The sequence below is a fragment of the Excalfactoria chinensis genome, chromosome 12 (genome assembly GCF_039878825.1).
Source record: "Excalfactoria chinensis isolate bCotChi1 chromosome 12, bCotChi1.hap2, whole genome shotgun sequence".
In the NCBI taxonomy this organism is placed as follows: domain Eukaryota; kingdom Metazoa; phylum Chordata; class Aves; order Galliformes; family Phasianidae; genus Excalfactoria; species Excalfactoria chinensis.
Genome location: NC_092836.1, coordinates 12,377,459 through 12,404,030, shown reverse-complemented (window position 1 = coordinate 12,404,030; position 26,572 = coordinate 12,377,459). Strand labels below are relative to the sequence as shown.

The 26,572-nt window shown below is 35.9% G+C and overlaps 1 protein-coding gene across 4 annotated transcripts in view; it reads left to right on the top strand.

Annotated features, from left to right (window-relative positions):
• The window catches only part of CACNA2D3 (calcium voltage-gated channel auxiliary subunit alpha2delta 3), a 346,053-nt gene that overhangs the window by 117,628 nt on the left and 201,853 nt on the right, over positions 1-26,572 (top strand). For all 4 annotated transcript variants that reach the window (XM_072347140.1, XM_072347142.1, XM_072347143.1 and 1 more), the window contains one exon: positions 18,375-18,537. In XM_072347140.1, the coding sequence (XP_072203241.1) occupies positions 18,375-18,537 (163 nt within the window). The remainder of the gene's footprint in view (positions 1-18,374; positions 18,538-26,572) is intronic.

Below are 26,572 nucleotides of genomic sequence, written 5' to 3'. Positions count from 1 at the left end.
CAGTACAACCCTAAGAGTATTTATGATTGTTTAAAAAACCTAACTATGCTCTTCCATCCCAAAAATCCCTCTAAATACGTTCCTTCAGTATTTCAACTATTTTGTATTTTTTAAAGTTACAATTTTAGCCTACAGTTTATAGTATTCCCTCTTTAATGCTGCTGTGCTTGTTTACAAATATCTCAGTTATCTCTAGACAACCTCTTGTCGTGTTGTGGGCCTCTTGTGTAGCTGTGTTGTGCTATGGTTCTTTGGGTGGAATTCACAAACTTCTGACGTGTGTATTCGTCTGGTTTTCCAATTGATTTCACATGCTCTTATCATGCAAGGAAGCTCCAAGTGGAATTTTAAAATTCTACTAAGCGTTTAGTCTTTGCGTTTTTTTCTCTAGTAGATTCAGTAGGAATTTCTTGAACTTCTTGTAGGTTCAAACTGTACCAGTTATATGAATAGCATGGAAACTGCCCATCCATAGATTCCTATCTCTTAATACGCATATTTCAATTGTTTCCTGGACTGGTAGTTGATGAAATATAATTGTAGAAATGATGAAGCTATTTGCTACAATGCAGGAAAAGTTCTTAAATTCCCAGCAACATTTAAGGTAACAAAATTTGATGTTCTAATTCTCTGCGCAAGACATAATGCAGACCTGGCCCTCAATATAGTACATAGGAATTTTTGTTCAATCTTATAAAAGAAAGCACTGAACCTCACGTGGAGACACAGTTAAAACAGTTAAGTTTGTCTGAGTTCCTCTGTTGTATAAAGAAAATGCAGTAAAAACCTGACTATTTGCATAAGAATTGCATCTTTTTTTATCTTATAAAAGTGTGTGGAATATAATGGGCAGTTGTTTCTAGAGAAGCATTTTTGAAGTCAATTCCTTTAAGGCTGTGACTCAAAATTTTGTAAGAATATTTATCTTGAAACTTATTGTCTCACAAGGAAAGGAAAACCAAAATGAATTTGTTATAAAGTGAGTAATGCTGGACAAATAAAACCTCAGACTGAAAATCTCAAAGTTAAGTGTATTCTCTTTCATAGGATATATTTCTGAGGAGAACAAAAATCTGTTCTCTAGTTTGTGTGAATTATTATATAGTCTTCAATTATATGATTTTATATTGTTTTATGTATAACATCAAATATTAATATTGCTGCTTTAAACATAAATGAGATAGCTCCTAGTACTGTGAATAACATGTGTGCTAGCCAGAGTCAATGCAAGTCATTTACTTGGAAAAATACACACTATATATTTTGTACATAACCTGCAAGAGCCTGTGTGTAACCAGTCAAAGCAGTGATGAAAGATTATACATATATAAGGACCTACTGTGCATTAAATTAAGTTGGATTTAGATTTAAGTACTTTCTGGGGTGTACGGAAGAACTGATAGGAAAAGGCAGAGGGATGCATCCATTGCAAAAGCCCTTTATCGCACTGTTACGTTCCTAGATGTGAACTTCGCCAGTGGAGCACTCATAGAGAAATGTGATTGGAATGTCAGCATGGCTAAACATAGGCAAAGGATCTTTGTGCATAAAAATGAGTTTATAAGATGGAGACTGCATTATTTAAATTAAAATAGAGCTTTCTGCAGAGCTTGAAGACTGTGCAGATAAAACGTATTATTCTTGTCTTTTTAGTTAAAAAAAAAAAAAAGTAAAAGAAAAAAGAAATTAGTGATTCATAGAATTAGCAGCCATGCTTCATGTTAAGAAAAATTCAGAGTTGAGGATGCATGTGGAACCTTAACTTTATTGCTTCCATATCGTCGAATAACAACTGCAACTTTAGAGCTCCTTTATGCCATTTGTGAAGGAACAATTTTATATATTTAAGTTTCTGTGATGAACACTTAATGTCTTACACATGTAGGGCAGGGGATAGTCTGTGACTCAGTGCTCGAGCCTTATAACAGTCTGCCTGCAACGCAGAGGCTGTTTGTGGTCATTAGCCAATGCTGATCTCTCAGTTTGTATACATGGTCTTGGCCATGCAGTTGGGGAAGGGCAAGTGAAGGGAATGCACTTCTATTAACTCATGTGGGACCATTGCAGTTATTTATTGAAGGTCACTTTAGCTCTGTTTTTCCCTGCAGTCAGACCTTCCATTTGTAATCTGTTCTGAATAAACTCTCCATTACTTCTCCTTTTCTGTGAATATTGAAGAGATTGTGCTGGAAAATGAGTCTTTGTGTCAGTCTTTAAAACATGTCTTTGTGCAGCAGATCTGTTGCCTTGATCCAGAGGCTTCCAGTCCTATACACACACAGAAATGGCAGTGGGCATCTACTAGGGCTGGAGTGTTCCTTATGCAACACTTGGGCAGAGAGGATTGAGAGCTCCAGGCTGTGAGACTTGCTGTGCGTGGTTAAAGGGAAGCCTCTTGTCAAAGCAGGGGTTGTGTGCATATTTCTGCCCCTAACAAAGTTTCTCCCCCCTCTCCTTGCAATATTAAGTTAGAAAGTTCTCCCCAGATGTAAAAAGGCAGACACTTTGATGGAAATTAATCGTAATGTAATAAAGCTTTAGAATTTGCAGTAAGCATAGACTTTCATAATAGAGCCAAATGCAGTACAGTGTAATGAGTTTTGAGAAGTGGGAGAATATGTGGCCAAATGTTTTTCTGTGTTTGTTTGTTTTTAAATAAGTGCTGGGACAGGGAGCTTTGTTCCACCACCAGTGCAGGTATAGAAGAGAGAGGCAGGTGAGTACCAGATAGATGTGGGCTACAAAATACAAACAAATGTGGCTGAGACAGACTTTATTTTCAGAGTTTAATACTCTTTGGTATGTAGAACCTGGTTAAAAATACTTATTAGGTAGTTCATCCTTATATTGTTTTCATGTGTATGTAACCAATAACCTATATGCTTTTTAGCTTAAATGTTGGATATTAGGAAATTGGGATCATTTTATGCTAAGTTTGAGACAATTGTGCTTATTATCTATATTATAATATTTCAGGCTAGGAGACTGTGATTACAGATCAGGATCATGTTGTAAAATGATATCCAGTATTATTATGTGCCACTGAATAAATTGTAAACACCTATGTCCAGTTTTTCTGAACCATTGTTGCTGCATGCAGTGTAAGATGCTGGTCTGTCAGCACAGCCATATGCAGTGTCATCAGAGGATGGTTCACTCTACTCTGGAAAACAGGAGGCCTGTATGTACAAGGCTGCTCATTATGTGGAAGGCTCTTTTCTAAATAAACCTAAAGAAGCTGGGCATAGTGCTGTGCTCACTTCTTGTCTCTAAATTGAGAGTTTCTGCCCTGGGCTGTGTTGTACACCATAGTTATCCTTCAGCGCAGCAGTTATTCACACCAATTTTAAAGCCAAATGCAACATTTGAGAATGAAATGTAAATAGTTAAGTCACTTGGGAATATAATTTTTCCATTTTCAGAAGATGTGCAATGTGGGGCAGAGTAGGATGCAGGTCTTCATTTTTGTTCTCAGGCATTCCTCATATTCTTGATTTTTCTCTTCCTGCTTTTACTTAATTTTAATGCAGTGAAATACACAAATTCAGTAACCGTGTACATGTGGGAATGCATTATCTTACTTATTTCAGGTAAACACTAGTAAAAGTATGTGCTTATCAAAGCTTTGCAGACCTTATGTTAAACTTATGCAACTGAGCCAAGCATTGATGGATTTCAGTTACAATGGAGAACTAAACTTCCATGGGAGTTTTTCTAAGCTTCACAGAACTCTTCAAGCAAACTTGAGCCCTGTTGCTCTGAGGATTGATTTATTGGTCTGTAACAATTTCCAAGTTTTTGGTCTCATCTTTTCACTGTTACATGTAAATTTCAAAGATTCTGACGCACATCTCAGAGCAGAATCCAGAGTGAACCAGAGTAGAACCCCAAACCTTTTCTTCTCAGATCACTGTGATGGAACCTGCAGCTTTTTCCTAGCATTGTGTACTGTGTGCCTTTGAAAGGATTGACAATAGTTCCTGTTTATTTCACAAATATAGGCAAATAAGACTTGGCAAACAGGCTAATGAGAAAGCAATGAAGAGTAGAATGAAGGAAATTACATACAAAGAACCTGTGAGCCAGCCAGCCCAGAACTGTAGTGTGAAATGATATGGCTAAAATATGTGCATGGTAAATAGTGTGACACTGAAAAATGAAACATTATGTACTACAGCCAGAGGAGAAAAAAGCCAGTTCCCAAAATTGAGTTCTGGCAGAGTGTTCAGAGAGTTGAATAGGCATCTGCTTGATTGCAGTTTGGGTGGAGAGAAAGGATGAGATCTGCAGAGCACTATTCCAGTTTTTTTAATATATATTTCTCTTCAGTATGAATTAATCACATTTAATGCTATCTATATACTTGCTGCATTCTAATTTCCTGCACAAACTGTGGAAAAATATGAAGACACTTCCAAGTCTGGAGCAGCTTTGACTATGAGTCTCTAGATGTGCCTTTGCAGTTGTTTGCTGTGCGTCATATTCGAGCCCAGCTATGTTCTGCAGATTTACACTTGTGTACTTTGGTGATTTACACTCTTAGGGAAGCAGTTGTGTGAAACCATGTTTTAAAAATGTGGAAGCTTAATATAAATAAATTAAACACAGGATTTGATTTTAGTGAATTGCTGCCATTTGACATTTATAATTTCAAGACATTGTCTTGAATTCAACTTCCGTGACTCATGATTGTGCATGGCTTGTAGAAAATGTAAGAAGTATTTTTCAGCTGTCCTAGGATGTTTTCTGGACTGAATCCATGTCGTAGAGGCTAATTCATAGACATATTAGAAGACTGCCTTATAACTTCTCTTTCTGAATAAATAATCTGCTCAACTAGATTACCTGTAGATTTTCTTCCGTGCTTTGCAAAGCTGATTGGTAAGTATTTTCTTCCTGCTAAAAATACAACCAACAACTGACTCTGTTGGTGAAATGATTATTTCATCAGGTAAATCTGTTGCTCTTGCCTGGGATTAGACAATGTTATCCATATTACTTTGTGAAGGTTGCATTCTAAGAGAAATTGTTAAAAAATTGAGTTTACTTGTTCTGCACAAGCTTAAATTTCATGATCTATTCAGAATGGTATTTTAAGTGCTCGGATGGAAGCTGGAGTGCTACTCTGAATTATTGTAGGCAACGTATATTAGAAGATTTGTTAATGTAGAAGTAATGGTGACGCTATGGAATATTCTTCATCTGTCAGTTTCAAGCTTGCAAAAATCATGTGTGGTTGTTCCCATTTTACAGGAATACAAGACTGATCTCTCTCTCCTAGGAGATGCAAACTGTTGGCCTTTTCCTTATGCTCTTTTGAGCAAGATGCTTAAAAATCTGTCATGGTTTTGTGATCTACTGAAAAAAAAATCAAGATACTTTTGCATAATTTCATTATGGAAGCATATAGATATGCTTGATATCTTTCTAAATCTAAGTAAAACAATTTGCTGTCATGTTGGAGTGAAAAAGAAAACTTAAAGTTTCAGAAATAGTATTTTAGAATGTGTTGATTCTTAATTGAAATGTGTTGACCTACTGATTTGTAGTTAGTAGCAAAGCCTCAAGTGCTGAGTCTCTGGTAAGATGGATATAAAGAAAGATGTTTCTAATTTTATCTGACTTGCCCAAGGTTTTACTGCTGGCATTGTGGTAATAGATGTATTTGCTGCTTCAGATATATCTGTGTTTTATCTAAACTAAATTTGGGAAGAATAGCTGTAGGAAAGAAACAAGTGGTTGATGCTCTTCACCATTTGTCACCTAATATGCCTTAAGCAGATTCTAATGAAATACTGAGCAGCAGCATAAGGAGAAGCTTAAGTACTGCCATAGGAAATACAAATGTTTGAGAAATGCAAATACTGGGACTAACCAGGAAAATGTTGGTAAGGTGATCTTTCATTTTGCTTTTTGTGGAGGTCTTCAGAGGGCTGTCTTCTCTTCTCCCATTAGTCAATATTTGACTGACAAAGGTCTAGCCTTTAGTAATTACTGTGTGGCTCAGAAATCCCAACTTCAAGCTTGAACTTTGACAGCGAAGTGTCAGTGCTGTGTGTTAATACATTCAGCAGGAAGCACAGAAAAATTTATTGAATATATGAGTCTTGGGCCATCAGTGTTCTCTTTCTAGATGTCCTTAATGGAGAGCAGAAATGCCGTTTGCTCTTTGCCTACTTCTAGCACTCAAAATGCCTGAAAGCTGTTAGAACTGCTGCAACACAGAAGTACTGAGGATCAAAATAATTTCACCTTCCAAGGACCCTCATGCAGAGGATTTGGGGGTGGTGTGGGGATAAAAAATGCAGTTGGAAATCCTTTTAGTTCTTCTGTCCATCAAAATGGAAAATCACTTCAGCTCCTTAGTCCAATATGTGTATCAAGATCATAGAATAGAAGGTTCAGGCTGGAAGGGTCATCAGAGATCACCTAGTTCCAACCCCTAGCTGTGGGGTGCAGGGTTGCCAACCACTAAATCAGGCACTATATCAGCCTGCCCCAAACCCCATCCAGCTTGATCTTAAACAGTTCTAGTCATTGTTTTTAGCTGCTACAACCACCATCTTGCTAATTTTGAAGTTTCTGCGTGGCTGTAACAGAGCCAGTAAGTGTTCTTTCTGTTTCTACTTTTTACTTTTTTTTAATATATATATATATATATATATATATATATTAATGTTTCATTTCCTAAAAGCATTTATGGTTTGTCACTATCTAACTGAAGCCAAGATGCTGACAAATACACATGTCAACTGTAAAGTTAAAATACAGGATGTCTCTACTTACAGATATTTAAGTAGAGACTTTCCTCTGATTAGAAAATAATCCTGTATTAATAATAAGTCTTCCTGTTGTAAAACTCTTTCTAAATACAGTAATATTCAAAATGGGAATTGGTGAGATTGCAGAGATGCTGTTTCATTATTCTCAATCAACGTTACTGTAAACAAACCCTGCACGTTTTCAGCCTCAGCATAAACCATGAGTGTGAGCTCAGGTAAACCTAAGCTCTGATTTGTGCTCTAAGTACCTGAATGTTTGCTGAGAAGTTATCCGTGGTATACTTCTGACTTAAGATATGTACTATGTTGGACATTTGAATGGTATCCATTAGCATAAATCCTTCTGCTTTTAAAAATATATTTTGTCACCAAAGTTTATAAGTCTGGTTTAGGTCTCTGTTTGTTTAAACTACAGATCAGTAAGTGGTTGAGAAGTGTATTACATTTCAGGGCTTTTTCATGATATGTTGTATGTATTGTTCAAATCCCTGTGTGGTCTAGTCAGTCCATATATTATGTCAATGAAATAGCTAATGACCAGCTGGTTGCTAACCAAAGTGCTTTCATAGCACCTTATGTAGGAAGAAGGATCTTTTTTTCTGGCAGTTGGTGGAGAGAGTAACAGTATCTAGTCTAATTTCTCCCTTGCAATCTACATGTAGCATGTCATCTGTGTAGTAAACTGATGTCTGGGAAAACTGAATTAATGACCTCTGAGTCAGCCTTATGAACTTTTCATTATTTAAATACTTTCTCCAATTGGTTGTGCCTTTTTTAGATGATACTGAATTGAAATGGCTATAACCTGTCTTTTTCAGGGAAGGCTGTTAATACTGTATGTCATTACTGACATAGATGTAAAATCAAGAAAGCAAGGGAGAAGGTTATATTGAATATAGTAATTACCCATTAGAAGAACCATTTAAAACATTAAATTGAATTATATATTTAAGATCATTGTTTTAGCTTTGGCAATAAGCTCAGAGCCAAGAAATGCAAAACTGGGGGATCTTTTTTATAAGTATATGCATTTCCAGTAGTACTTGTTTCTACCGCAAAAGTTGAAAGGAAATACAGGATTGGAACAGGCCGCCCAAGGAAGCAGTGGAGTCACCACCCCTAGGGCTGTCCAAGAAAAGGATAGATATCACTCTGGGAGATGTGGTCTAGAGTGGTCACAGGTGTGGGTTGATGGTTGGACTAGATCTTAGTGGTTGATTCTATGATTCTGTGATTTTCTCTAAGTCATAATTAAGAACTTGTATGGTCTTTTTACATTCGAGTCTTCTCTATCGATGTAGTCAAACACAGGAATTTGTGTATCTGTAGAACGTGTTTTTCACTAGAAGGTTAGTAACAAGTGAGGGGAAAAAACTGTGTGTGTATCCTTAAACACTGTTCTTCATATGATGTCCTGGTAACAAAAGAAAAGGAACCTTAGATAAACATCTGGGAAGAATGAAGGTCTCTTCATGTTTTTTTTTTTTTTTTGTTTTGCTCTCTTTTTTTTTTTTTTCCCCCCAAGATGAGCATTTTAGACTCATTTGTGTCTGAGCAACGTATTCCCTCTCATATCTTGTTTTCAATTTATTTTTTTACCAGAGACAGGAAGGGAGCAGTAAAATAGGAAATTGGGATGTTTAGAAAGAGTATCCAAGGATTGCTACAAACTAGTTTTTAATTTGTTTAGATGGCTTAGGGGCTGCTATGCGTGTGATCCATCCTGTCCAGCTGAAGGGAACGCACAGACACTGTGCAGCCTGCTGGGACTGCCCCTGCCCACTTCTGTTCCTAGTACCTCCACTGATCAGTTCATTTGAAGCTCTTCCTATGGATGTTTCCTTCACAGTCTTTGGAAGACGTTATCTCTATATCATCTTTCAGCTTGCACTTCCTAAACCTGTAAACATCCTGAGAAACATGTTGGATTGTGGGGTTAGGTGATTTGTAAAACTGCCATTTGCCCCATTGTCCAGATGCCCTTGAATGCCTTGCTTTACCTGAGCAGCTATTGTAAAAGTGTTAATTGGTTTTAATTCAGAACAGATAAATATGCCACACAGATTTCAGCTGGATCATGGAAAATGGTAATTCTTCTGAAAATCTGAATGGTCTTTGCAGTTGCTTTCACAGAGCCTTGCACTGTGCTGTGGTTTGCCTGTTACCTCTGAAGTTTTGGGTACAATAGCAACAATCTGCAGTTCAGATAGCATACCAGTAAATTGTTCCATGAATAGCTCAGGTTTTAATATAGTAGAGAAACAATAGTACAGACTCCATATAGCTTCATGATGTTGCTCTGACTAGCTCAATTTATATAATGCATTTCTTTATTGCTGCTGTTATATTTATCATTATTAGCCTGCCTTTGCTTATGAAAAATGGTTAAAAGCTGAAAATATAGAGATATATATTTCATGATCTTAGCCCTTGGTCTGTATAACTCCCTTATCTTCACCAATTAGGGAAGTGAGTAGTACTTTGCTGTTTGTTTTACCCATACAATGTTTTGCAATAACCAAATTGTCAGTGTACTCCCACTCTTCTCCAACAGCAACTTCATACTAGCTTAGTTCACAGGCTAATAGAAAATGTCATTTTATAATTTATATAGTTCTGTTTCTATAACTAGGACTCACACTTGTTGAATGAAGTCAAGAAAAAACTCTGAATGTGACATGTGAAAGTATTTTTGTTTCTTTTACTATTTTTCCCCCTGCTTCTTGGGCAGTTATTTTATTGACAAAGTTTTTCTTCATTACATTTTTTTAAAATGGTTAAAGGTCTCATTATGAACAAAATAGATGTCACTCTCTCCTCCCCCCCCGCCTCCCCCATCATCTCCTTGAGAACTCTGTGACTCTGGAGATGTTTCTTTTATTAAATTAACTCATCATCGTGGTCTTGTTATTTCAACTGTGGGCTTAGCTGACCAAATTTCTATTTTGCATGAGAGGGTCATTAATCATTTGAAGAGGATTTGTATACATTCATTTGCTCAACATCTCATCTCTCACTTTACTCCCAAATAAATTCAATAATGTTGCATGTGTTCTTTTGCTTTCCTTTGTGTAGTCAATAATATTAATTTAACCTCCTGTGTGTATGGTGGGTGGTTGGGAGTAGCAAAACAAACCTAAGATTGCGGTAAGCCCCATAAAAATTTGTTCTGTTCTAGTTCTTCAGTATCTAATTATTTTGATTATCCCCTGTTGGTATGAAAAAAAATCTGGTGAAGTACATGGTTTAATTCAGCCTGAGTTGCAGTTCGTGTTCAGATGTTGTAGACTGCTGCGTATAAACTGCCTGCTACTTTCTGTTTTGTTAGGAATAGTTATTTACCTCCTACCTAACACTGTATACACACTCTGTACTATCCCCAAGCACGGCCTGAGTAGACAGTACAGCTCTCACTGACAGCATCTTTACATGCATGCCTTAGACTAAGAATGATCTGAGTTCAAGTTGCTTCTCATGCAAGACAGAGAAGATGCAGAGCCTGAGAAATATTTTTTTCTTCCTACTTGGACATTGGAATGAGGCACTTAAAGTGTGTGATTGCGGAAAGGCACACAGAAGTCAGATATGTCCCCGCTGATAATTAGAAGCAGCTTTGAGGTTGTCATCAGCCTGCCTGTGTCAGATGAGCTGAACATGCACAGAACTACACTAAATTCACTTTAAACTTTTCACCTTTAATCTCATGAAATAGTCTGCTTTTTATTTTTTTGGTTGGTTGGTTCTTAACATTTGTGGCACATTCTGAATTGTTTGGAATTTTTTTCTTAATGTCACACGTTGAACGTCCTTAAGGAGGTATCTTATGATAAGCTGGAAACCATTGGATAAAGTTAGTGCATGGATTTTGAAGCAATTCTGCCATTATCCTATTCTTTTGTGGAGTATCCTTTTACTGAATCATTTTATAGAAGTGGTTGATTCTTGCCTGTTCACTAGCTTGATATGATCTACAGGGAGTTTAAGAGAAATGAAGGAGGCCTGTGGTTCTAGGTAGTACAGAAAACTGTATTAAGTTTGGGAACTTGGTTTTGTTTTGTGGTTTTGTTTTGTTTTAATCTTCCAAGATGTTCAAATAGCAGAACCTGTGTAAAGAGGTCAGTCCCATACAACTGATTTCAGGAACATTTGAGTTAGAAGACTTTAGAGAGGAGAAATCTGTTGACAATTGGCTTGCTCTGTGCAATGCAAGCTTTTTTCAGAATTGGATTCTGAGGGCAAATATAACAAACTCTAAATTGTACTTCATGCTCTTTTTAAATGTGCCAACAATCTTTAAAATACTGTTCAAGTCTATAACATGCATAACCTTATACCCTGAGCATAGCCAGAAGAAGCCAGAAGTTAATCCTGTTGTAAAAATTGCTCAGGATTCATTTTTACTTTTTTCTATCCCCTAGTTGCTGACCAAGAATGAATGCTTCTCCTTAGTGCCACCTTTTTAAAAATAGGTATAGAAAAGCAGAGATTTTATAGCACTCTTCTTCCTGGGCATCCCAGCAATGTTGCAGGATGCCATGTTTTGAACCTGCAATTTGGTCTTTCCCACATCAAAGTGATGGTACTTTTAATCTCAGAATGAAATAGGTCATAGTGTGGGGGGACTCTAATGCTCTGGAGTACACTGTGAATGGACTCAGGGTTTACTGTGTCAGTTGTATCACTGTTTTCGAAATCTACAAAGAGGAGATCACCACTACTGTAGTGGTGGGAGTAATGGCAAGCTTGATACAAATAGTTCAGCATTTTCAAGTGAAACATACTCCTGTATTTTTATTTACTTTTACATATACATGTTCCTTCTTCCAATGTGCGGCTTAAATGATACCTGGCAGTATTCGTGTTTATTAGCAATAAAAATGAGCCTCTGCTATTGGTGTATTTCTGAGCTGGAGGAGAGGAGCTCCCTATGGCCCTCAGCAGTGGGATGTGCTGTGGTTCCTCCCAGCGGTACAGAGCCAGAGCAGCAGAGCTGGAGGGGGAGAACGTCAGGTGTGCCCCAGCCTCTGAAGGATTCCCGTCATTCTCACTCAGCAATATGCGCCACATGATAAGCCTTATCAAACAGAGCCACACTGCTGTACTGGAGGATTTTCCAGGTTGGAGAATTTTGCCCTGTTACTGTTTCATGGTATTAAAGTATAAGCTCATTGGCAGGGAATAAGGCTTTCTGCGGTCTGTGGTAATTATGCGGTTCTGAAACACTCAGCCTTCACAAATGCACAGAATTGGCCATTTTTGTATTCGGGTTATAAGATGGTTGCAAGTTGTGAAATTCTTACTTAAAATTGCTCTAGAAACGTTCAGGTAATTGCTTCTATAGTTCACTCCGGCTCTGTCCAAACATGATAACCAGCTCTGAAATTGCTCATCTGTGTAACTGCTGTCTTTTAACACACATCCATGAACTTGGGAAAAAAAGAGTGTGACACAGAGTGGAGATTTGTTGTGCTTTATAGAAGAAAATATTCCCTGGGAGGCTGTTATGTGTATGAAAATTAACACTGAACACTTTAAGAGAGTGTAAAAGCATTAGATTTCCAGTAAGTCTTGTGATGCAGAGGTTCAGAGTTTCAAACTGTAAGTCCAATGCAAGATGTAAAGCCTTTTGTCCTTATTGTGCGTATTAGCTTCAAGAGTGACCAATGAGTTTTTGTTGTCTTCTGACAAAGTCTTGATAGCTTCTGCATAGGTCTGTTTGAGTTTATTAATCTTTAAAGGAAAGGAGACTTACCATCTGAATCATGCAGTCACAGTGGCTCTCTTGAACTTCAGCAGGTCATTTAAAATAGCCATCATAATTACTTGCTATTTGCCATTTCCAGTGAATCAGTTAATTCTTACAAGACCTCTGAAACCTTGTTGCATTATCAGTTTGCATGCTGGTATAATTGATTTTTTACTATAATAAAACGTTAATTATTTATCCTATTTTAATACAATTTTAATGGTGTAATCATGCTGAGAAGGAATGGACAGCCTGGGGAAAGGTCATCTTAACCCGATTGTGTAGGAATGTAGGCCAGTTGCTTTAGCGTGGATCCAAGTAACATTTCTGTACTCCTGCAATTAGTGAGACAGCTCTGGTCACAACATTTCAAATCTCGGGTGGTTTCTGAGCTTTGATATTAGATAAAGATGTTAAAAAGAATAAATAAGCATTGGAAGTCCCTCCAGACAAACTAGTAAGAACTTCCAGGGAAAAAATGATTAAGATTGTAATGCCCAGGAAATGAAGGAGATGCCAGTTTGCTCAATTTTAAAAGCTTTTTAAAATTCAGAGCAGATTTTATTACATGAGGCAGTTTGCTTTTGTGCCCCTTTATGCTTGTTTGGTAAACATCAGACTGAATACTTGAATATAAAAGCTTTAATCATACACTTTAAAACAGAAATTCTCCTTAGCTGACAATCATCAAAAGACACTTTTGAACCCTGTGCATTGAGACACACGTTGAGTAGAGACTGCTGTCAGTGTGTGCTCTGTGGTAGAAAGACTCCCTCAGAAAGGATGACTCATTTCAGTTTTTATTTGTGCTTTTGCATATCTTCCTTTTCAGGGAGACCTTCTGCTTGTCAGTCTTGAGAAAAGGAATTTTTCATCCTTTTTCTTTAAACTTACGATAGTACCTGTTGTGTTGAAAGTCTCGTAGGTATTCCATGCCATTAAATGCTAATTTTCTTCTTCAGTTTCCTTAACATCTGTTCCTTTTTCACTTTCTCTGCTACGATTTGAGGTTCACACAAATGCCATAACTATTCCTTGATTTAGTATCTTCCAGGGATTTCCATTTTTGGCTTTACCTGAATGGTATGTGGTATGTTTGCAGATACTGTAAAAATGATTCTTGCATAGTTAATAATTATTAGCATAACCCCAGTGCTGCTATAGTTCTGAACCATTGGTGCAAATCATTTCCCTTAGCATTCTTACACCCTCCTCACTGCTCTGTGAACGGAGGATTTTATGTTGTCTTGCAATAATAATTTCTGTACAATAGGAAAAAAAAACCATGAAACTAAAATTGTAAAATGTATTGTTTCATACCAATAAATGCAAATTCATTTTCATTTTAAAAAGAGAGCCATCTGAAAAGCGTTTATTGTTATGTGCCAGGTACTCTCTGATTCACAAAGGCAATTTGCATCTTAATGTGTCTATTAAATGAAACAGTAAAGATTTACATTTAAAGAAATATATCCTCTGTACAATCTTAACAAATATTTGATTAACAACATAAGCATAATGAGGTACTGATTTACAATAAAATAAATATAATTGGAAGTAGGGAATGACAGTCTTTTAAAAGTTTGTACAGGTTTATGCATGTTGATATATTTTTAATTTTTTTGTTTTTAGTATTACACTTAAATTACTGCTGTATTTTCTCAGCAAAGTATCCATTACCATCAAGATGCTTATTTAGTTATTAGGCTGAACTAAGTAGCTAAACTGAAGCAACTGCCAAGTTTACTTATCACCTTACCGATCAGCTCTCCCCTGCAGCTTAACCCTGAGGTTCTCTTTGCTTGCTGAAACTCTTGCACTTCCACTTCTGATAGCTTTTGCAGGAGTTAATTTTTATCATCCTTATCCTCAGTCTGTGACAGCCATCCTCAGAAAGCAGACCGCACATATCTTGGTATTGTGGCTGAGGCTGTCACGTGGTGATTTAAAACAAAGCTTGCCTTTTCCAGTAATTCTGAATGAATCCGTAAAATAATTTTCTGATCGACCTCTTAAAAGTGCCCCAGGTGTCTGCCTCCTCTGATTATTTCACTATATCAGAACAGCCCAGTGTTCTGCAGTCTCTGTCAGCAATATGATTCTTTGGGGTGTCTTATAAATATACCCAGTCCGTTGCTTTGAGTGCTGGTGAGCAGTACTGATCAGTATAGATTGGCTTGCATGGGGAGTCTTTCTTCACAAGGGTAAATAGCTACATGTGAGAACCAAGGTTTCCATTTCTCCCTGATTTTATGGCCTTGCTCTAAGGCTTGTTCATTACAGTATCAAGGGGATTTCAGAATGCTCGACAAAACATTCAGAGTGATGACAATGCTGTCAAGGACAGAGATTTTAAAAATAAACAAACAGAACAACAGAACCCCATGTTCCTGCTTAAGTGAAAGCTTGAATATATTATGTGTGTGTGTGTGTGTGTTCATATTGAGATCTTGAGATGTGCATACTACACTCTGTGAATGAAATTTCCTTTGAATGTTTTTTCTTCAGTTCATTGCTCACGGCACAAGCCTGTGCATATAGTTAGTGTAAGCTCATCTGTTGGCCAAGTCACAGCAAAGCCAGGATGTGCTCCTAACCTAGATAATTGTTTTGTTATTTATTAGACTAATATCTTTTTGGCATGTAATACTGTGCACACTCAGAACTCACCGAGTTAAGGTTACATCAAAGATTGACCTCAATTGACAAGATTAAATTGAAGTCATTTTCTTTTAGAGCTTAGCAGGTAGAGCATTTGTGTTGTCAGCAAACAGGACTTTATCCTCTTTCCCTTGGGCATTATCTTAAATGCGGCGTCAGAATGCCAGATGGATTTGCTTCACTACTTTTTCTCCAATTTTTATTTTTAATTTTCCTTCTACTGCCTTTCAGCTGCCACATTCAGTAATTTCCTTCGAAGCAAAATATGCGGTATAAGCCACTGTGTAACAGCTCTGCCTACATGCCGAACTTTTTCAAAAGAGGTATTTTTGAGCTGCGCATATTACTGAGTGTTTCTGAACTTTCAGGTCTGTCTGAAATCTGGTATTTTTGTAAACTTCTCATTAGGGCAAAAGGGAGGGGATTGTAACATTCTCCTTGTTTTCATCCTTTGTCTGTTATAAAATTAGGATGATTTTGTACAAAGTTTACTTTAAAAACTCAGAAACTGTAATTTTAAATACATTTATAGAGTTGAAAAGAGATAACACAGTTGTGGACCAGTAAATCGGTGAATACGGTATCAATTAAAGAAACAATCAACTCTGAATGCCCTTGATTGTGAAATGATTGATTTAATTTATTTAAAATATAACAGTTTTTAGTACTTGGTTAGCCTTGCCACTTATAGAACATGATGAAGGAAGATGTCTACTAATTAATTCATTTGGAAAAGGAAATAACCAATGGAATGAAAGGAAGATAATGTTCTTTAAAAGATTATTGCTATGCTTAGCATGTAAAACATGTTCTGATATTCTTATTTGAAATTATGTTTAATACTGTACTCCCTGTGCCAGGTTTTCCTCCAGTCTTACTGTACTATCTACTATAATATGGAAAAGCTATGCAGCTTACTTCCTTGCTCAGTGCTGTATTGTTGGTTTTTGTTTGTTTTTGTTTTTTGTTTTACGGCAGCCATTAGTACATGGCTTAATGTTGGAAGGAATATTCTATTTCTTACTAAGACTAGAAATCTGAGTTGGGCTTTCAAGTGTTCTGCCAGCTGTTGCAGAAAGGGAAATTGAAACAGCTCCTGTCACATGTCAGCAGCATGCATACAGTGTGGTTAATCACCCCTTGTAAACATGGGTAGGAAACATGGGTGGAGAAGGCTTCTCGCAGACAGAGTATAGAACAGTATTTGTTGCACGTTATCATATTTCTTTATCCTTTTGCTGTGGGAAGAACTAGAAGTATAAATGTGACATCTTCCCAGCGGTATTAGGTGAGCTTGGGATAATTCTCATAATTAATGCATTAATTCCAAAAGTTAATGAAAAGACAGCTTTAAGCAAATTATATCTGCAGCCTTTTCTTTATCAGTATTTCCAGAATTGCAGGGTGGAGGCAAGAAGAGGACAACAACAACAGTAACAACAAGCAAATAAATAAAACACTGAAACTACATTTCCCCCCTCCACCAGGAATTTAGGCTTCAATAGTTGTATGTATTTATGGCATATATGTAGCAGGTTATTATTTGGCTCATCTCAGTATAAAGCACTTAATATGAAATAAGTTTAACTGTGACAGATTTATTTTGTTAAGATTGATTTTAAAATATTGATGCATTTTATCTATTTTGTACGATTAGAGATGGGGGAATATCAGGCTTGTCTGTATATTTCTCTTTTGTAGGTGCTTAATATCTAGCTATAGGATTTTTTTATGATTCTGCTTTCATCTACAATACCAATTATGTCTCTGGATGCATTTAAAAACAGGATGTAATGCTCGGATTCATGATATAGTGAAGGTTTGTTAATTAGGGTAATATGGTTAGGTTGCAATTGGACTTGATGATCTTTAAGGTTTTTTCCAACCTGAACAATTCTATGATTCTATGCATTGAACATTGTGAAAATAAAATTGAAAGATATATGGAAATTTTGCCACAAAAGCCTCCATTTAAGATACCTGTTATCAAGACTTTAATGGAAATATACTGATTTTAAGATTTTTTCCTAATTTTTGTTCAGTAGAATGAGTTGCATACCACACTGAGAAGCAGTGCTCATGAAACGCCTTTGAAATTTTTGTACTTGCTGATCTGCTCTGTCTTTGTAAATGGTATCATATATTTATCCTCGTAAAAGTTTTATAGATTATATGCAATCTATGATTTTATAGATTCATATAATTTACATTGATTTCCAATCAATGGGAAGTTAGGGCAGACATTGGGTTTTAAGTTAATGAGATTCTTCAAAGACTCTATCCTTTGGTCTGTTTCAATTAAGAAATAGATTATGAAAACTGTTGCCAAGGGGTTTTAAGGACATTTGGGAGGTTAAAAAGTACTCTTCTCTGTTTGTTGCCTTCAAAGCTTGATAGAATTTCTCATTAATCTGGGTCATAAAAATCAATAATTTTATCTAAATTGCTTTTGCTTATCTGTACAAAATAGGCCAAATACTCTCCAGGAATCTGTAAACAGTCAAACAATAATTTCTTGTTCAAAATAAGACACTGCTGAGTTTGTGACCATGTTAGAGTATGCATGACTTTACAAAACCTACAGTGATACGCATAGGTAAGTTTCAGCTCCAAGTGAATGCTTTCATTAGGGGACATCAGTCAGTACACATTGGGTAAGCTGCAACAGCTTGAGGAGACAAAGGCCTAAGAAAAATAGTTATCACTTGTTTAGGTAATATTCCTGTGAAGTAGAAATGTTTTTAGCCTGTCAAGGCCCAGCTTTTGTACTGAAAGCAGTTCTTGAAATGATGAAAATAATCTAAACAGAGGGATTTTCATTAGATAGCTATCCAGCAAATGATGTAAATGTAGAATCCTTTGTGTTAAAAGATAGTACATGCACATCTATGTTCAAGGTGTTACTTGGGCTGCCTGCAACATTTTCTGAGCAGGCAGAGATCTGAGATAATTATGGGACTCATGTGAGATGTATTGATAAATCTCTAATTGCTTTCAGAAATATAACTTTATGAGAGTATAGAGGGAATCTGAGAGGTAATAAAAATATCTTGGTTTTCAATTCTAAATGAAGATACGCTTAAACATTAATCAGTGGATTAGTAGATACCTTAAAATGTTTGAGCATCCTTATATTTTTATACTGATTGCAATTTCAGAGTACTGAATATGGGTTTCTATTGCAGTATGAGTACTTCAATGCTGTGCTTATCAATGAAAGAGATGAAGAAGGGAACTATCTGGAGCTGGGAAAGGAGTTCATTCTCGTGCCAAACGACCACTTCAATAACTTGCCTGTAAATATCAGTCTGAGTGATGTCCAAGTACCAACCAATATGTATAATAAAGGTAAGATAAGAGTTGTTTTTTTTCCATCGTTCCTATGGCCAGATATAAATGGGGAACTTTTTTGTTTATAAACTGAAACTTTTAATGGGCAGTGTGTTGTGTTCATTTTATGGTTTGCAATTGTTCTGAAATTTCAACAGAAGAATATTAAAAGCATGCCATGGAACAAAATGTTTTACACAACTGTCAGAGTCATTAGCAATTACATATGGTCAAGTTTCTTCAAATCTAATGAGTGGTTCTTACATCAGTGCTTACCAATTGCATTCTCTTTCCTATGAGCTAGAGTATCTTTTTCGCATTATGCTTTCAAGCAAGTGGGAATAATTCTGTCAGTATTTGACTGTATACAACAGTTGATGTGAGTTTTCAGTTCGTATTTAGGAATAATAAGCTATGCTGAAATTTCTACTACTCTGGCTGCTTGTCATAGGTGCTGTATAGAATGTGGTACTAACAAAAAGTTGCATTAGATGGTTTTAGGAATGATGGACTTGGGCCTGAAATTGGGAAAAGAAAATGAACTCAGATACATGTGTGCTCATTTCCCTTTTGCCACTTCCTTTTGATTAGGAAACAAAATTTTGTGATTTTTGTGGTGCTTACGCAGCACTTGTCTGTATTTTATGATGCACACAATAAAAATAAAATAAAAAGTAGAGAACAGACTTTTCTAAATCATGTCTGCAGAGCATTTGTCATTAGTCAGTAGAGAGCTGCCTAATCTCATTATCTGGTTCCTCTTCCTTCTTTTAGCTATGCTAAAATATGGCTAAAAATACATTAAATGCTTCCCTGGTAATTCAGTCCAGGCTAGCAACTGTATTAATTCATGCAAGGATATTGTGTATCACAAATGGAATGAATAGTAGTTTAGATAGGTTGGGCTTGCAGAAGTGATTAAAATGGCAATTTGTCTTCTAAACTACGAATCTCAACAAGCCAAAAATTGTGCAAGTCTTCAAAAGAATGCCTTAAAGTAGAGATTTCCAAATAATAAAGCTTCTGAGAGAGCTTTAGAAAGCCTATGAAATGATTAATATGGAATATTTTTAGGAGATTTAGAAAATATTTAAGGGTTCTAAAACTACTAAGCCATTTGTGTTGTGGAAGTCCTATCTATTATTAGCTTTATAGAAGTTGTTTATAAGTTAATCCTTTCTAGAATTTTTATTTATATGTATTACCATCCTTAATAAAATCAAAAGGGAAAGAAAGAAAAGAATGGTTGCAAAGGGATATATATGTAGCCAGTCATACTCTGGAGAAGCAAACTAGCCTGATGCTATGCATAGAATACATTTTTATATGCTGATTAATTGCAGATAAGAGCAAAGTCAAAGGGCTTGTTGTGTCTTGTTTTGGCCTCTAATGTAGGAACTGCCTTCAGAGATGTGGGAGATAGAACTCTGTGATGATTCCTGTTTTCACTTCATCTAATTCAAACCAGCCATAATCTGTACTTTAAGCAGCTGCAGAAACACATTTTTTTTTTTATCGCTTAAACTTATTCCAACTGCTGAATCTGTTTTCTTGCTGACATTTTCCACACACATGGACATGATGGTCCCAGTTTGGAGACTGAAAATATCTGCAAATGTTGGTCTTACTATGAAAAAGAGGGCTGTATACTTATATTTTTCATTGCCCATTTCTCAAGTTCTGTAATGCAGTGGTATGACAACAATTTAATCAAATCCTAGCTGTAGGGCACAGGAGGTAGATATTGATAGGTTTACAACTAGGTATCTGAATATCTATTAGTCTTGAAAATGTCTGTTGTTTGTTTCCAAGTTATGTTCTATTTTATGAAATTAATAGGCAAAACTACAGCCAAAGCTTATAGTTTAGAGCAGTGTGATCCTTGAATTGTTAAACATAGGACTCTCAAGTCAGCCTAGAAAAATGAACTTTATATTGGTCAGCTAATTCTAAACTTTGTTGCTTTGTTTGTTTGTTTGTTTTGTATTTTGCGATGTGTTGATAGGATAGTCAGAGAACTCACCACAGAGTTGAAGAACATGCCTTAGTCCAAAAGACTTCTAGAACTCAGATATTTTAACTTAGATAAAAGATAATTAGAAGAGTAAGTGGTTGGTTTCTAATGAAATGTAAATCTGGTTGCCACCATTTTAAAAAATGAAATTGGACCCAGTTAAACCACAGAGGCATATTTTCTGTTACTGTTTTTATGAAGATAGTTAATCACTTAGGCAATTTACAGTGGTCTATGAGAAGGATTTTTTTGTTTTTTGTTCTTCTGTCTAGAAGATCTTAATCAAGACCAGATTCTTTTTGTTTATTATTTAAATAATGCATTGTCTAGAATTAACTTAGGGAAAAACTTTAGCTTGGTCAGCTTGCGTGATCATGATGATCCTTTCCAGCTGTAGAATCACCAAACTGAATGTTCACAGTCCCTGACTAAACTTGAAATGAGGCTGGCTTAAAACCATGGGACGTAAATACAATTGCTCTTAGTAAATATCTTCTGACTCTTTTAGTATCTGCATAGAAAAGATTAAAAATATGAATAGTAACAAGACAATTCCTATTCTAAGGCAGCAATTTAACTTTAGGCTCTGAAAACGTAAAGAAAAACTAAATTTCATGACAGGATGATGAAATAAAAAAAAGCTTAAATACCATAAATATCACAGCTATGAAATTAAAATTTAACATTGGGTTTTTGAAGGGAAAAAATAGCTGGGGAAAAAAAAAAAAAAAAAAAAAAGGCTGCCAACTTGATATGTCAGTGTATTCATAACTTTCCATAATGACAATATACTGAAGGAGTGGGGGGGGGGTGGGGGGAAAGAAACTTTGGATGTTTGTGCTTTACAGATAAGTATCCCTTGTCCTAACATGGAGAGACCTCTCCACATCTTTGGAAGCACATATCTTTTTACATAACAGTTGATGTATTTTAAACTGCAATTAGGAAAGAAATTAATAGGGATTATTATCAATTTTAAGTTTATGTAGTTTCAACATTTGCTTATTTACTTTCTGAGATGCTAGCAGTGTGTTTAAAAGAACCTGGGAATGTAATATATGTACATATAAAATTAAAAAACAGGCACTTGGAATGTGGGTGAGGCTTTCTGGCATATGAAGAACGCAGTTTCTGACAATAGGATAGCCACTGGCAAAGAAGCAGGATTTTGTAATGGATTTATGTATGCAAGGAGATGATAAAGGAAACCTTCACAAACTCAAATCTAATATTACATTGTGAATATATGAATATAAAGGAAAAATATATCGGAATCTTATCTTTTCTTAGTATAAGAATGCAGATAGAAAGTAGAATTTTAAGTGAAGACTTTGTCTAGAATGTATGCTGTATTTGAGCTGAAGAACATATTCATTTTTCTAAGTCTAGGTCACACCATATTATTTCCTTAAAGTTGTGCTCAGTAATTACATAGTTTTTTCTATTGAGTTTATACTCAGCATGCTCAGAATTTTTTTTTTTCCAGTTCTTGGAATAGGTTTATAAGCACCTGACTAAATAATATGATACTGTTCCAACTATCCCAATCTTTTGGACTGCAGAAGAATGTAGATGAAAACCATAGCCAGAGTGGATGCGTCCTGATGGCATATGCTTAGAAAATTCTAAAATATGGGACCTGTTGAAAAGTGAAACATAGCAGAATACTGTATCAGAGGTTACACACATCAGAATTTCAGATGCTCATATATTTCATAAAGTCTGCAACATTCAAGAGGATGTTGATAAATATATTATCACAATATCAGCTGAAATCATCTCCCTAGGAATGCTACAGGAGGCTATTTAGACATACCAGAACAGACACATAGTTGCCTGCAAGACTTGTTAATGTTTTTCCATTTCTGGGGAATTACTCCAGTGGTCCTTGAACGTTACTGAGATTTGAAATTGCAAAATATTATCAGAGTAACTCTAAAGTGTAATAATTAGTACTGGTTATAAGGACAACGGATGCTTCATGTTTTCTTAAGTGTTTGTTTTGTTTTGTTTTTAAACCATCTTTAGTTGTTATTATAACTAGAATTTTGGATTTTAAGAACTTCAGTGTTTACAGCCACTGGTTAGTAATGAAAGAGAATGAAAGAGTCTTAGGTGCATCTAATTTGATTGCATTGACTAGTTTTTTTTTTTTTGTTTTTTTTTTTTTTTAAATCAGTAAACAGGAACTGACTCAGATCTCTAGAAACAAATGAACATGATGAAAAGTGAAGTGAAGCATGCAGGCCCTTTACAGTGGAAACAGAATAAGAAAACCAAATGGCTTATCACAGTTGGATACAAAAAAATGTTCTATCTTTGCTGAATCTCTATTTAGTGTGTATGTATTCAGTATTATTGTTTCTTCAGTGAAATTTAGACCTACGGGGAGACTTCTGTGCCTGAGCTTTTCCAACTATAAAAATACTATTTATTTCTAAATATGTCATGTCATAAAACGTTCACAGTAGGTCTGCCTTTGAATGTAATCTAGACTAAAATATCTCTCTGAGAGGAAGAAAACCTTTGTCTTCTTGGGAGGAGGAAAAATAGCATTTTTAGATGAAGTCTCTTTCACTTTTCTGATTGGGTGTCTACTACCTCAGTTTTCCATGTATTTCTTCTCAAGATGACGCAAAGATTGAACAATGTTCTCTAGGCCTGATTTTGTACTAACAAGGTGAACTTGCATAATGTAGCTTCCTCTTCACATAGATCTTTTCATTACTTGTCTAAAAGGGAACAATTTTTTCCTGCCTTCTGAAAAAACTATTTGCTACCTTGAAATTTCATCTTCATTGTCAATTGGAACTAGATCTAGCTTGAGCTTCTCTGTATTATGGGCTATATGAAGGCTTTTTTTTATCTTTTAAGTTGAAAAACTATAATGAAATTATCAAGTGTTTCAAGGCAGTTGGATGTTTGGTGTCAGCTGCAGCTTACTGGGGATATGAAATTCCTGCTCTCTGCTACTTGTTCTTTCTGGGTATTACTGCTCTGGTTCAGACCAGCTGTCATGAGCTGTTCTGTAAGCTCTTCCCAAAGCTGGTTCAGTTAGTCAGATCAACAGTTTTTTCTAGAAGAGTGGATTTAGAAGCATTTTGACAGAACTAGGGTGGGGGTGTGACCTTATTGCCTACCTATGGACAGTAGTTTTAAGGAGATGGCAGAGGAGATGGATGTGCCAGTGGAGGTAATCTAGGGAAAGCTGTGCTCTCTACTGTGATCAGATGCAGCTTGAGAAGCACGTCTAACTTTGTGCTAAAGAGAAACAAGAGAAGACAAATAATTACTTTTGGCAGTAGAGGGGAAATAGGCTTACATAAGTTGATTTAAGCTAATGGGAGTTTTTCCTTTGTACTCATTTCTGGTTTACAGTATATAATCTTGTTTAACTCACTAAATTTTATAATGGAGGAATACTTCCTAGAGGATAAACCTTCACCCTATTAACACAGCTGACAGGGGAGTTAAATGCATTCTACAGCTTTGCAAGAAGGAAGAGCCCAAACTTAGAATCCAGATAAGCAACACATTTCCAACTTCCAAGGGCTCCTAATAATTTTTAATATACTTTTATGCCTTTGTGTACATCACTACCCACTGTCAGAAGAAATGACATACAGGTAAATCTGTGCTACGTGGTGGAGAGTTGTGCAGTCTGTTAGCACAATGGATCTAGGCACACATGCGTAATTCATTGGAGTATTGCATGGAAATATGAACAAATATGGTTATACGGGCATGGTTCTGCAAAAAAGTTACCTAGACCTGACCCTCAATAATTGTAATTTATTAAGGTACAGCACAAGGTTAATGTCTCTATTTTGCTTCACATCCAGAGACAGCTAGATTGCAGCTCTGCACTGTCCTCCTTTTGTACAGTGCATGACATATAGCTTTCAAGAGACATATTTTTGTACGCCAGTATTATAGTGCTTGCTTGTTTTTCCCATAGTTTGCTTCCAGTGAGATTCCATTACGTAGCCTGAGGCACAATTTCTCATGTTAAATTCTGTGACCCTTACAACAGTTTTAGATGAGACTTGGTAATCTGGGACTCTTCATTACAGCTCCTCCCTACAAACAGTTGTTTCATTGATTTCCGGGGGTCTTAAAATCTAATGCTTGCTAAACTACTGTGCTATGTATAGGCAGACTGAAAGCTATGCTTAAAAGTTTTGTGGAACTGCCATCTACATCTTTTAGCTTGGGCTTTTCATCTTTAACTCCTACTGAACTCACGGGGTGAATATTGCATAAGTACTTAAATGCTAGTCTTTTTCAATGCACACAAGCTGAAATTCCTTACCTCCTGTACATATGAATAAGCTTGTTCTAAAGAAATTCAGTCTTGGAAAGTTTTCTTCCTTGTTTGATTTATAATGATATCTGTTCAGATTAATTTTCTTGGTAAAATGTCCACTCTTAGCTTGAAAAAAATTAATTCCCAAGACTCTGGGAAGAGAATTGATTGCTGTCTTTGAAGTGCCCCAGGTGAAATGTTGATTGGCATGTGGAAAAAGCAGGATGTAGGGGGAACACACAAAAGGGGTATATTAACATGACTACATACAGTAAAGTCTACAGTAATTATATTCTAAATGGCTTTCTGATCCAAGAAGGCACTTAAAAGAACCTTCCTATTTGCTGCTCAGTCTGAAATAAAGTGTCAGTGCCTGGACATGAGCAGATATTCAGATTTTTCCTTCTGTAGAGACTTGACATCAATAACTGCCCTAACAGGCAAAGGACTCTGCTTCAGGGGGAAAGTGTGCCCTGTGTAGGAAGAAGGAAATGTGTTAGAATCAATTACTGATTTTAGTAATTATATGTCAAAAGAAAATATAAAATATCCTCAGTAGTGTAAGGTCTGGAAAGTTACTCTCTGGCTTTCATTGCTTTCATTTATAACAGAATGGGATTTACTCCAGTACACTATTTCAACTTTTTCCTTACAGAGTACATTTTAATTTAAGGAGGTTACATGAACTTCATAGCACACTCCTTACAATGGTTTCCTTTTAATGTTGACATTATTTACTTTGAGTAGATTTTTCTTGATGTTTTTCTACAGCTTGGTCTGATATGACATTACTGTCTTCCAGTATAAAAAACCGATTTTTCTGACATTGTGGGCCAACATCATGAAATAGGAAGGAGCTACTTTAGTGCGATTAAGTCATGTGCACAAATTAGCTAACAGTGGTGACATTGTTGAAAAATGGTATTTTGCAGCTGAGAATTTTCTCTGTCAGGTGGTGTTATTGTGCTTTTTGTATCTGTTGTAGTAAATCAATAGGACAGGTTACTTTTGTAGCTATCCACATACTTCATTACTTGTTTCATGGTTAGATTGGAAAATGTATTTTAAGGAATGACATTTCTTAGGGAAGCTGGAGAGCAGCTTGGACGTGAACAAGTAGAATATTTGTTTCTCGAGTCCTGCTTGTTTGAGGTATTTAAAAATCATACAAACATATATATAAAACGATGACCTTGGATTGCAGGTTGTTGAATATCTATCCAGACATGTTTAGATAATGAAATAGCTTTAGTGCAAGATGTTTCTGTGTCTTCACTCACAGACTGTAAGAAAGGCAGCAAAATAATAACAAGGAAAATTTGTGAATTTTTATAAATTCTACGTAATCCAAGAGATAATCTACTGCTTTGAAAAATGAAAGCAATATGTTTTAACCTACAGATGTCTGTATGTCTGTCTTCTGTCTGTTGGACTTTCCATCCTCATATAGCTTCTGTTTTTGCTCTTTTTGAAGTACTGGAAGGGACTTATTAGCGTCTTCCATAACTGTAGTTTTTCTGTGATGGATGCTGTAGACAACGAATATTTTCAAGTATTTTTGTCAACATGGGATATGGTTTATGTCAACTAATAAACATACAGCACATAATTTGCTGCTGAGAGGTGCAAGCTGTGATGTCAGGACATAAAAAAATAAAATAGATTCATGGATATAAATTACAGTTAGAACCTCAACAATATGTAAACAATGTAAGAAAAAAAAAATCCTTACC